The 11,820-nt window shown below is 48.7% G+C and overlaps 5 protein-coding genes across 5 annotated transcripts; 2 read left to right on the top strand and 3 right to left on the bottom strand.

Moving 5' to 3' along the window:
- Positions 1-355: 355 nt before the first annotated feature.
- LCP9604111_440 (uncharacterized protein) lies at positions 356-1,089 on the bottom strand (the record flags this gene model as incomplete). Its single annotated transcript, XM_039068755.1, has 2 exons — positions 356-954; positions 1,053-1,089. The coding sequence occupies 2 exons, from the start codon at positions 1,087-1,089 to the stop codon at positions 356-358; spliced, it is 636 nt and encodes a 211-aa protein (XP_038932988.1).
- Positions 1,090-2,396: 1,307 nt separating this feature from the next.
- Positions 2,397-2,847, top strand: LCP9604111_439 (uncharacterized protein; the record flags this gene model as incomplete). The annotated part of the gene is made up of 3 exons (XM_039068754.1): positions 2,397-2,426; positions 2,480-2,690; positions 2,747-2,847. 3 exons carry the CDS (start codon positions 2,397-2,399, stop codon positions 2,845-2,847), a joined length of 342 nt encoding a protein of 113 aa, XP_038932987.1.
- Positions 2,848-4,731: 1,884 nt separating this feature from the next.
- LCP9604111_438 (uncharacterized protein) lies at positions 4,732-5,213 on the bottom strand (the record flags this gene model as incomplete). Its single annotated transcript, XM_039068753.1, has 2 exons — positions 4,732-4,831; positions 4,885-5,213. 2 exons carry the CDS (start codon positions 5,211-5,213, stop codon positions 4,732-4,734), a joined length of 429 nt encoding a protein of 142 aa, XP_038932986.1.
- A 118-nt stretch (positions 5,214-5,331) lies between these two features.
- LCP9604111_437 (putative actin polymerization protein Bzz1) lies at positions 5,332-8,993 on the bottom strand (the record flags this gene model as incomplete). Its single annotated transcript, XM_039068752.1, has 8 exons — positions 5,332-5,341; positions 5,388-5,477; positions 6,479-6,869; positions 6,919-8,059; positions 8,126-8,206; positions 8,257-8,784; positions 8,864-8,890; positions 8,949-8,993. 8 exons carry the CDS (start codon positions 8,991-8,993, stop codon positions 5,332-5,334), a joined length of 2,313 nt encoding a protein of 770 aa, XP_038932985.1.
- Positions 8,994-9,577: 584 nt separating this feature from the next.
- dbp5 (ATP-dependent RNA helicase DBP5) lies at positions 9,578-11,365 on the top strand (the record flags this gene model as incomplete). The annotated part of the gene is made up of 6 exons (XM_039068751.1): positions 9,578-9,659; positions 9,760-9,928; positions 9,994-10,491; positions 10,545-10,782; positions 10,832-11,032; positions 11,087-11,365. The coding sequence occupies 6 exons, from the start codon at positions 9,578-9,580 to the stop codon at positions 11,363-11,365; spliced, it is 1,467 nt and encodes a 488-aa protein (XP_038932984.1).
- Positions 11,366-11,820: the final 455 nt, after the last annotated feature.

Below are 11,820 nucleotides of genomic sequence, written 5' to 3'. Positions count from 1 at the left end.
GGAGTGGAATTTTATTAAATTAATATTTGGGATCTCCGAGTTTAAGTATTTGTCACTCTGGTCTGTGCCTGTGGCGGTGCACTATCGATTATGACGCAGGACCATCTCGTCAACTCTAATGTCTGCACTTTATTTACTTTATTTTTGACATGCTTATGATGATCTGCATTGCTATGGGGAAGAACTATCCCTACGGAGTATGGCATGGAAAATGGAGAAAAAAAAGTACGTTTGTCATTATACTCAGTGAATTGGGCCACATCACACTCTGTAATTTTTTTGGGGCACGAGGGACATAAGAAAAAAAAAACGAAAAGAGAAGAATAGGAAATTCGTGCCTCATGATCGCGCTATCCTACCAGGGACTGCGCGCTCCAACCATCCAATCTTCCATTGCCAGCCATTCACTCCACCGCGCCTCGGCCACTCGAATTTCATCCTCCGAGGGGTCACGCAGGGGCCTCAAGAAGGGAGTTTCTTCATCTGGAGAAATGTCGTAGGCGGTCTTGGTAGCTGCCCACCCACTGCTTTTGGCCGTAAACATATAGTTCACCCGTTCTTGCTTGTAGATACAGCCCACACCAGCCTCCCAGTCACCACCGAAGAAGCCTTGCATAACACTCGGTGAGTCTTGCGCGGTGACAATCAATCGTCGGATGTAGGGTCGCAGCGAAATAAAGGGCAATGACGTGGTTTCCACCGGTGCGCTGGACTCAGGTCGCTGACAGGGTAGTCGAATATTGATGAACGCGGCAATGGACTGCACTTGGGGCGTATGCTGGCTGTAGTCCACGAAATGTTGAACACAATTCTTATAGTGGGGGAACCAGCCCGTATGGTCCACGCGACCAAACTCGGCATCGCTCAACATGGACTGCGTCTCTGGGTTCATTCCCTCGTCGTGGGAGCGTTCGCGCCTATCGGGGATGCGTTCAGCGTCTCGTTCGACGGATCCTGGAACAAAGGCGAAAGGTCTCAGAATATGGGTCATGGTGTAACCGGCGCAATGGGCACGACCGGGGTAGGGGAGGTGAAGAGAAAAAGGAACTCACTTTGAGCGGGTTGTTCGCGAGAGTAAGGGTCGCGCATGTCGATATGATGAGAGTTTTCCCAGCACTCTCTTCCAGAACCCTGCATTCTCAGTGACATGTTCGACAGTCGACATGTGTTGATATAGGAAGCGCAAAGAGGAAGACTTCAAACGAAAGGTGGATTTAGACTTGTGGAATAGTTCATGATTCTGGGGGAGACGAATGCCTTATAGCTCCGCGACCCAGCGGACGGGGAAGACCGAGCCATTAAGGGTGCCCAAAATCGATAAGTTGTGAAGATCAAGGGCGGACTAGTTCGGGTTTCCGAGGTGAAGCAGGGTGGAGTGGATCTGGGAAGCTATCGAACAAAAACCAAGCTTGAGCCACAGATGTGGTCACTAGCCACGGTGAGCCACGGTGAGCCACGGTTTGAGCCACGGTGAGACCGACGATGTGGCTCGTCCGCTTGTCCACAAATAGCAAGGGGTGTGTGGCTGTGTCCCGAACCGACAATGGAATTGTGCGCTAGGCCCGAATAGGCAGTTCCCAAGGCCGATCTAGAGCGGTTCTGGCGTAGCGTTATCAATAGTGCAATATATTCGGGGCTAGTCTGTCGCACTATCTCGCCCTGGATCACCTTGAAAATGATTTGGAAACCTTACAACTAGCGGAAGATCAGTGATCTCATTAGTCTTTTAATATACTCGCTTAGAGATTGTCTTAGTTGGTGACCTGTGCGACATGGCTGACATGTGGCCCACTTCTGCTTAGAATGAAATCATCTTGACATTATACAATATAGGAAACAGGTAGAGTCCGGATCGGTTCGGGGATGGGATCTCGTATCACATCTTACATTTCGGAATTCGACGATATTTGCTCCCCCCCCGCAGGACCACATGTTCATGAGAATAAGGGTAAAACCAAAACGTGGAAGCGAGAAGAGGAATATGCAAGGGGGCAGCAACGTCGAACGAGGATGCCACGATTCATGGTCTGCAGGGATCCTGCAAACTGCAATCCTCGTATCTCGACTTTCCCACATCGGGGACTCCGATCGGCCCTAACGCTTAGACTTCCTCGTGGCAGCCAATGAAAAGGTTTCATTTACGTTTCGGTGGAGACCATCTAATCCCGAGTTCCCGGGTGTAACCAAATCCTATCTATGAAAACAAACTAGGCGATTAGATGCGGATCTTGACGTCTTAATTTCCCCCGCTTCCAAATTTTGCTGCGGCTGAGCATTTCCGATACATTTAAATGCAGCCGGCTTCGCTTCTGGTGAGACCTGCATCTCAGCATTCAGATTTGAACTAGGTCTCGTCATCTTGCATTGAGACAATCACACCATCACTACCCAACATTATGAGTTATAAAACCAACTATGAGCTCTACGTAAGTACGATCCATGCTTACTTCTGCCAACCAGTCTAACATATACATTCCAGTCTCGTGGAAGCATCGATAGCAGACGGTCACCACCACCATCAGATGAGCTTCTCTCACCGTTAGCAACGCTCTACCCGCATGTTGCCGCCCTGCAGCCACAGTACAATCCTAGCAACTGCACCTTCACCGGTTACCGAGAAACGGGGTATTGGGCTGCAGCCTACACTACACAGCCTGTGGATGATTCCTCCATATCCATGCGTCGCCATGGTAAGCTTACTCCTGTCTTTTCTTCTTCGGTCGCATTCAGTTCTAACATTCCCCAGATGGAAGACCCTGTCGATTTGTCTCTAGAATACGCCGACTCCTCAGTCGAGATGATTTAAAATATCGTCGAGGGTCGAGGGCGACGGCACGAACTGCATGAACTGCATCTTTTCTTTTACTCTCTCGGTGATTCACTGAAGAACACACACGACCAACGATTCACTTCGCGACATCTTATTCTCTCTTATACGAGGCTACTCTTTTGAGCCACATTCAGCACCAAGGCTTTAGCGAGCACGACTTCGCATCCATTTCTTTCTTTCTTTTCTTTTGTTTGATCTTGATTTCATTCTCAGAGGCGCATCTTTCCCTCTCGGTTTTTGGCAAGCGACATCATAGCGGGGAGTTCTTTGGCACACATTGGCCACAAGCCTAAATTGAAGGCTACATATTTTCTATTCTTGTCACTTCATTTTCGAACATGTTTTATGTCAATGTATATAAAGGCAGATTCTGCCTACAACATACTATTATCAAGGACCAATCACAGTCCGCTTTTTACCGAATATGTCCACTTTAGCTTTTGAAAATCAGACGTTGTACGGAGATCGCCGTATTATCCTAAATATCGGTCAAGGTCGTTCGGTTGAAAACCCACGTTTTAAATCCAGACCCCCATTCTCCACTATCAGGCCCATTCAGGCAGTTACCAAGAAAAGCCACATGCCTGGGAAGCAAGGCACTTACGCAATGACGACATGACTAGCATAGTATGTATTTACTTTTTCTAGAATGATAGCCTCATGGTTCAATCCCAATCCCACAGTAGCACTCGTGACCCCTGTAGTCTAGCCCCAGGGACAGGAACAGATCGAGGGTGTAACCACGCCTCACTCCGATCACTTGCATCAGGTCCTAGTATGCGCCGATCCCTTCAACATTAATTATCACCTTAGCAAATGATCGGCGAGCTCCACACACATATGGAGTTTTAGCCTCACTATAATCACAGCCCTGGAGCCTGGGATCGGAGGATGATGATCATTGATTATATTTGCAGGCCTAGGTCAATGGTGATGTGATATAATCGTACGTATCAGATATTGCAATTCAATAGCTTAAGCTCAGACACGAGATGCTTCCTGCAGAGCCGGATACAAAGTTTCAGGGGTGACACAACCTATGCTTTATTGCCAGTAATGGAAACTCAGGACCGGACGTTTCAAGACTAAGGGCCGACCCGTGACGATCATATAGACGACCCATCCATCCTCCCCACAGTATTTGAAATATCGTACCTAAAGCCTGCTTTTTGGGTGGCTCTTATGTTACATAGTCTTTAGAGTTGGGGTGTAACGTTGCGCTGTGCGCTTTGGCTATCTATTGTTCCATACTTGCTTTTGTTCCTGATTATCTTGCGCTAGGGGCGGCAGACAGAATATTGCACTCCGTCAGGATGAGAGTAAATACGGCTAACTATATCCTTGTTCGAAGGAACTGAAAGAAATATGCTAGGACAAAGGCCATTGAAGTCATAGATTATTGAAACAAGCTCATAGAGCAGGGGTTGGTGTTCCTTGACTGTTCTATGGTAAGGAGAAGATACTCGATCTGCAATACGGTTCCTGATGCAAGGGGCAAGGAAGGATCGTCGATCATCCTCGGGTGATTGCCACGAGATCAGAATAATAAAATAATAAAGTTCTAGATCGAACTCATTGCCCAATGACGTTGTTGTCGCAAATAATGGTTCGTTGCAGATGTTTAAGATTGCACGATCCCTGCGCCACAGTTCCTTCAACTATGCTATCAAAGTAAATAGTCGGGTCTTCGCGCTAGAAGGATCCGAGAGCGAAACAATAGATAGGAAACCAATTCTATGCACCTATCTTAATCATACCCCTTTTCGCATCTCTTTTTTGGTCCAGGAAGAACTCATGAGATACCCATCATGTAACGCAGCATGGCCAGACTAGTATGTGCCATATGAATCAAAGCCAACTCTGCTGTACAGAAACATAACTGTCATGATTTGCTTTTATTGCTACCTCCTCAAGTCCCGGGCTATTTTAAGAATACAAATTACGATTGCTGAAACGACACAAATTTTAAACAAAGGCCAAAACTGCGGTAACGAGTCATAACTATCAAACCATGTTAGCTACTGACTAGCTGATCAACTGGATACAACTTTTACCTCTCACTATGAGAACTCGGCAGAAATCCAGCCTCACGCTCTGCTTCCAGTCTCAGAGACTCAGACCCATCCTCTCTCCAGTCTATTGTTGTTTCGTGGAGCCCGGGTATTGCGTCATGATCTTCGTCTTCGGATCTCCGGGGAAGAACGGTTACTGACGCTGCATCGTGGATCGGCAGCTGTTGTATAGTATTCTTAATCGTCTGAATCGTAGCTCCGAGGGTGTTGTCCAGCCCGGAAATTTGCGGCCGAATGCCTATAGTCGCGCTTGTTGCTAGCAAGCCGAGAAGGAGTACGCAGATCGTGGTAAATAACGGTTGAAAGAGCATTATGTTCTGCGGTCAAACAGGGGGCGCGTGGAGGGATTTGATTTTTGATTCTTGAAGTCCAGCTTGCGATGGCTAAGTACCCACGTCCGAGGAAACGGGTTTCCGGGGTGCCAGTTGGTTATATGTCGCTTTCCAAGGTTATTTTGAGTTTTGGTCTAGCTTAGATTTACATACGTTTGACGGGCCATGAGGAGGCCCTCTTGGCGCTTATTGGAGGATAACGTATGCCGGGGCTGAGCGGCCTTGGCACGGGGAGTTAAGCCTCTGTATCTTCATATCTCCGAGTCATCACGGATTAACAGCATCGGAAACTTGCTTCACGAGGTGGTGATATTGGAAGGATTAGGAAGTTCGGATTTACGGAGTTGACTTCTAAGACTTGCCTTATGTCATACCTCCACTTGCCAAGAGGCATTGCCTAGGATGTTTCTTGGAAGTACCTCTGTCACCTTGTACCCTACAATGAACTATGCTAGCTACAAAGCCTGGAGACTGATCAGTCCTCAATCCAGCTAGAGCGAAGGTGATGTAAGCTGCTGACACGCCGAATCCACAGGGTAGGCGTAAGCATGTCACACCATCGAGTCAAAACTACCTTAATTTCCCCCGGAGATAAGAATACATGTACATAGCACTTGGAAAGTATTTCGGGCTTGAGTTGATTGTCGAATTTACAGCCTGAGCTAATCAGATTCGTAACTATGGATCCATTGCGCGGCTATTGTCGTCCGCACTTGGCAATGGACCAAGTCCAATTCAAATGCGGAGTATTAGTTACCACTAGGCTAAAGCGCTAGATGTCTGGCAGTCAAGATAATTGTGGAAATAGAGATATGTCACATTAAAGATACATCTTCCGTGAACTCACTTCTATCACTACGGAGACTGGAAAAGTTGGTAGAACTGCTATCCGTGTGATCCGGTTTCATGTTATCTAAGATGGGTATACGGGTATATCTTCAGTAATGGTCTACATTCTTACAGATTACTAGAACAGTCCCGACTTTCATGGGATTCAATGGAAACAACGTGTCCTATGCTCTATCCGAGACTCGCGAATGGATGCCAACACGAATGCCCCCAATGCTCCTTACGTAGAATAATGACGAAACGGCACTGATGACGCCGACTGTACAGGAAAGAAAAAGACCAACGGAAACCAAGGCTGGACCTTATGAGGCCGTACAAACAGACAAGCTCAGACAGCATCAACTGTTCTGAACATGTATGAAGACCAATGGGCAGAACCTAGACGTCCAGCCTACACCTCCTGGATGTAGTTCGCCGGCACGCTCTTCGTAACACCGCCCCGTTCAACGTCCGCCCATCCATCACCACTATCCCGGTTGATAAGAACAAAGCGGTCACCCTCTAACATATTCCACTCCATGTCGCTGCGAGCTTCGTACTCGTACAATGCCTCGACATATTGCAATTTCTTGGCTCCACGTCTGGGCGCGACGGCTGGTCCTACACGCTTGGGTGCAGCGCTTCCCGCCAGGGATGAAGAAGAATTGGAGTACGTTGACCCAGGTCGCTCAGGCATGCTGGGACTAGCGGATGGCACAGGGGATGGTGCTGGGGCGGCTTCGACATATGCGGCCGGAACGAGTCCTTCATTGGCTCCTGAGCGCACACGCAGCCATCCAGAACCATCTGTGAAATTGTTAGTAAATATAGGTGTAAACGGTAGGAAAAGACGTACCATCTGGTTGGAGAATCACCACTTCGTCCCCATCTTCCACGCTGACCTCATCTGAGCCGCCGGCTTGATAAGCGTACAGCATCTTACCCCGTGGCTCTTTGGGCTTCGAGCCCAAGTCGCTCGGCGGAGGTGCAGTCATGTATGCTGTCGGAGGTGGTGCTAGCACCCGGTTCCTCTTTGCTGCGACAGTTGGCTTTGGCTTTGCCTCTGCAACAAGAGCCGGGGGATCCTCTGGGCTTTCTGCTGTGGACTGGGTAGCAATGTTCGATATCGACCGAGTCGTACTGGCCGCATATCCTGAGCTAAGAGAGTTCATTGTATTCTGTCGCGTCAGTGACGGGGTGGTAGTGGAAGCTGTAGGGGTGCCGACATCCACAACAGGTATGGCACCAGCCTGTTCCTGCCGCAAGGCCTTGAGTTTCTTCTTGTCTTCCTTGCTTTGCTCGCCCGGGCACTCCGCGGGCACCTTCATTTGACATTTACTATGGCAGGTGTAGCCACAATCTCTGCAGTCAAAGCCCTTCGCGGACAGGCCCCAGATTCGCTCGCCACAAAGATCGCAATTGGTTGGGATCTTGAATGTCTGAGAGCGGAAATTGTGATTCTGGGCTCCCAATGATAAATCTCCAGCCACTGCAATGATAGTCGCCGTTTCTACCTCGGCTGTGACCCATTTGCAATCAACCTCGTGCAAGGATTCTTGAATGAAGAAAATGGACCGCACGACATCTAACTCGTTTCGATTATCTTTGCCTTGTTGAATATTTTCCCGTATTTTCTTGCTTCCTTCGACTTCGCGCTTCTTCCGGTCTGACTCAACTCGTAGTTCGCGGATTTGAGTTTTGCTTTTACTCAAAACGTTGCGCAGGAAGACCTTGGCTGGCTCATCGGCGATGATTGCAGCATCGTCGTGCCATACTGGACTCGGCTCAAATTCTAGATTTGGAGGTTCTTGTGACTGAGTCACATTGTGCTGGAGGAACATCAAGGAGTCCAGACGAGGATTGTTGCGAGGAATTTCGACAAGAAGATTAGCCATGTGCTGCGTGCTATTTGTAAGAGATGACTTTTCAAGCTGGGCGGCGAGCGACCACATCAAGTTCATTTTTGCGACTCGTGTTTCATTGAGATTTTGTAAACCCTGACCGGAAGTATGAGTACCATTGTCGATCCTAGATAGGAGAAGGGAGTGGCGGATTCATCTTACATCGATCACTTCAGGGACATATTCATGGTAAAACTTCTCCTTGAGCTTATTGGTCACATTGATGCCGATGAGATAGAGGTTCTGCCGCAAGTTAGCATCAGGACATGCGCCTCCAGTAGATTGAGCCATGCCTTATAGTTGTTCATCTCCAGTATTTGTTGTTGATATGCTGCTTGTGCTTTGCCCTTGCCATGATCAAAAGCGGTCTCCATTTTCTTTCTGCGAGATTCAACCTCCTGACATGCGCCATCGTATTTGCCCTTCGCTTTTTTGAGATCGCCGTATGCTGCCTCCCGTTCCTTTTCTAACTTGCCATGATATTCAACATGGCATTTGCGAATCTCTTCATACTGGGTGGCAGCTTGTTTCAGAGGATCCGCCACCTGCACTACCAATTCTTGGGCAAACTTGTCTCGTTCGGCGGCGTGAGCTTCCACGGCGTTCAATTGTGTAGTCCATGTAGTGAGCGATGCGCTTTCGAGGGAGCCGGGGGTCAAGGTGGGTGTATCTCCTACACTCAAGGGACTGATCTTCTTCGACTTGCGGTCATAGTACTTCTTGCACAGGGCCGTTAACTTGGATGCGTATTCCTTCTCAATGGCGCTGCGCTCGCGGTAGAATTGGTGTATCTCGTCCACCCATGATATACCATTCGATACCTGTGCAACATGTTTGCATTAGCTCCACTGTAAGCGCATGATCTGGGTCGGTTGCGGGGAAACGATGTAGGGACCATACCCAACTGTTAACTGGTTTGAAGGAATCCTAGATAAATTGAATCGGTTAGTTATGCATCTGCAAAATCACCATCCAGTATCAATACCTTTAACTCTGCTCCGAAATGCGGAGCTACATCTGCGGCCGCCATGGCTTGATTGAGATTCCAAGGCAGACGCGCATGGGATAGCGCGGGAATGGGAGACCGAACAATGAGACGGGGTTTCCGGTTACCAGCGAAGCTCGTGAATGAACCACCTGTCTTAGTATCAACCAAGTAGTTAATGTCTCCAATTAGGCTGTGTTCAATGGGGCTATTGAGGCCATTCAGATAGGAAGAATGACCTCAATGGCCAAGGCGGGGAGAAGACCGGTCCCTGTGACAATACCAAACATACACGTTGCTGGTAGTTAGTATGTGTCCTGCCCATCTATTACAATAGTTTACAATACCAGTACATATATTTCACTTTGACTAAATTCGGACTAGTTGCTTTCTTCGGCGTCATCTGTTTTTGCTTCCATTCAGAGAGAGCTCTTGTTTTCTGGCGACGTGCTTGGGCTTTTGATTTTATCCCCTTCTGAGTCCCTAACGCATCATCAGCTGTGACCATATTAACCCCAATCGCGGGCTCAGCCATCTTATTTCATTTCGAACTTTTCTTTACCCCACGACCACCCCTCCATCTTTCCTTCTCCAACTCTTTCTCGAGATACCCACGAAACTTTTGCACAATGTCTGAGAATCCAGAGACTGCCCCTGCTGCAGGCTCCTTGGCTGACCGTGTCACCAAGCCTGACGAGTCGATTCCCACCGGTACGAGACGAGACCACGCCACCGTCGCTGTTCCTCCAGTCCACACGACCGGAAAACGCGCTACCCCGGCTGATAGCTAATATCCTCTTTACTTTCACAGATCCCGCCAATGTCTCCACCATTTCTAAGGAGGATGGCGCCTCTGGCCCCGCGCAGGGCTCGGCAGATCTCGAGGAGCCTGACTACACCGTCGCGGTGAAATTGAGTGACTTGCAAGCGGACCCCAACAACCCCCTGTTCTCGGTCAAAAGCTTTGAAGATCTAGGCCTGCAAGTGCTACCCACTGATACGCGTCCAAATGAGAGTCTCACAGCTAACCTGATTGACACTCCAGGGATGCGCGCATTCTGAAAGGTCTCTCTACCATGAACTTCCGCAAGCCGTCCAAGGTCCAGGAGCGTGCTCTTCCCCTTCTGATGAGCAATCCTCCGAAGAATTTGGTTGGTCAGTCGCAGTCTGGTACCGGTAAAACCGCAGCCTTTGTCCTCAACATTCTTAGTCGTCTTGACCTCTCAACGGAGCAGTCGCAGATAACACCCCAAGCTCTGATTCTCGCTCCTACTCGTGAATTGGCCCGCCAGATTGTCGGAGTGATCCAGATTATGGGTCAATTCCTTGAAGGGCTCATTATCGGAACTGCTGTTCCTGCCGATTCTAATGCTCGCCCGACGAAGATGGATTGTTCGGTTGTGGTTGGCACACCTGGTACTGTTCAGGATATGATCAAGAAGCGTGTCATGAACCCTACCGGTTTGAAGGTGCTTGTCCTGGATGAGGCAGATAACATGCTTGACCAGCAAGGCCTGGGAGACCAGTGCATTCGGGCCAAGGCGTAAGTACTAATTCCACCACTCAAAGTACCGGGCTAATAGTTCACCTGAATAGGATGCTTCCCCGAAATGTTCAAATCGTCCTGTTCTCGGCGACCTTCCCCGCTCATGTCTACCGCTATGCGGGCAAGTTTGCTCCTGCCGCTAACGAGATTACCCTCCAACACGAGGAGTTGACTGTTGAGGGCATTAAACAACTCTACATGGATTGCAGCACTGACGAGGAAAAGTATCAGAATCTCGTTCAGCTTTACGGACTGCTCACTGTCGGATCCTCAATCATTTTCGTTCGGGTAAGTATTATCTCAGATTAAGATTGGAATTTTGCTGACCGCTCTCTAGACCCGTGCCTCTGCCGTTGAGATCGAGAAGCGTATGGTTGCTGAGGGCCACACTGTCGCCTCGCTGACTGGTGGTGTCGAGGGATCCCAGCGTGACGCGGTGATTGATTCCTTCCGCAGCGGTGAAGCTAAGGTTCTCATCACAACCAATGTTCTCGCTCGTGGAATCGATGTATCTACAGTTTCCTTGGTCGTCAACTACGTGAGTTCATTGTTAATTCGCTTTCACGTCCAAACTAACCATTCTCGCATTCAGGATATCCCCGAGGAATACTCTGGCGGTCAGCGCACCAACACACCCGACTACCAGACCTATCTGCACCGTATCGGTCGTACTGGTCGCTTTGGTCGCATTGGCGTGGCAATCTCATTTGTTTCCAACCGCAACGAGTGGGAGATGCTTCGCAAGATCCAAGAGCACTTCCAGTGTACCATCGACCGCATTGATACTAGCGACTGGGATGAAGTGGAGGAGATGATCAAGAAGACCATCAAGAATACCCGAGCTCAGGCCAACTTCGCCCAAGGCAACTAAGTGTACGAAACGGGTGTCGGTGTCGGTGTCGGTGTCGATGTCATACAACATACATTGACCCCTTCCTTCAATCTCAATTTTCTGGCGAATAATTTCACGTTTCATGCTTTGGAGAGTAACGAAATCTCTTCTTTTTTCGCGGGTCAATGGGGCGAGAGGAAATTAGATACCTATTTGCGCGCATGGCTGCCCCTACAGCCCATTCTCCTGGCCTTCATTTGCCAGATATGCCAAAAGCGGCTGGCTTCAAATCAAGGAAGTCGATTGTTGTTAAAAACCACAATTTCTTTTTCCTTTCAACCTCTTTGTAGATTGTCTTCTTTTCCTTTTTTTCGGCACCTATTAATCTTTCGTGTATTCAGATTCCCTCGCATCTTCCTCGTCCTGTCATGGAACCGGTTCTCTGCCCAGTTCATGGAGACCTCGGGGTTTAGCAATAATGTCAACGTAACAAT

The sequence above is a fragment of the Penicillium roqueforti genome (genome assembly GCF_015533775.1).
Source record: "Penicillium roqueforti strain LCP96 04111 chromosome Unknown scaffold_01, whole genome shotgun sequence".
Lineage (NCBI taxonomy): Eukaryota > Fungi > Ascomycota > Eurotiomycetes > Eurotiales > Aspergillaceae > Penicillium > Penicillium roqueforti.
This window is presented reverse-complemented; position numbering and strand designations above follow the sequence as displayed.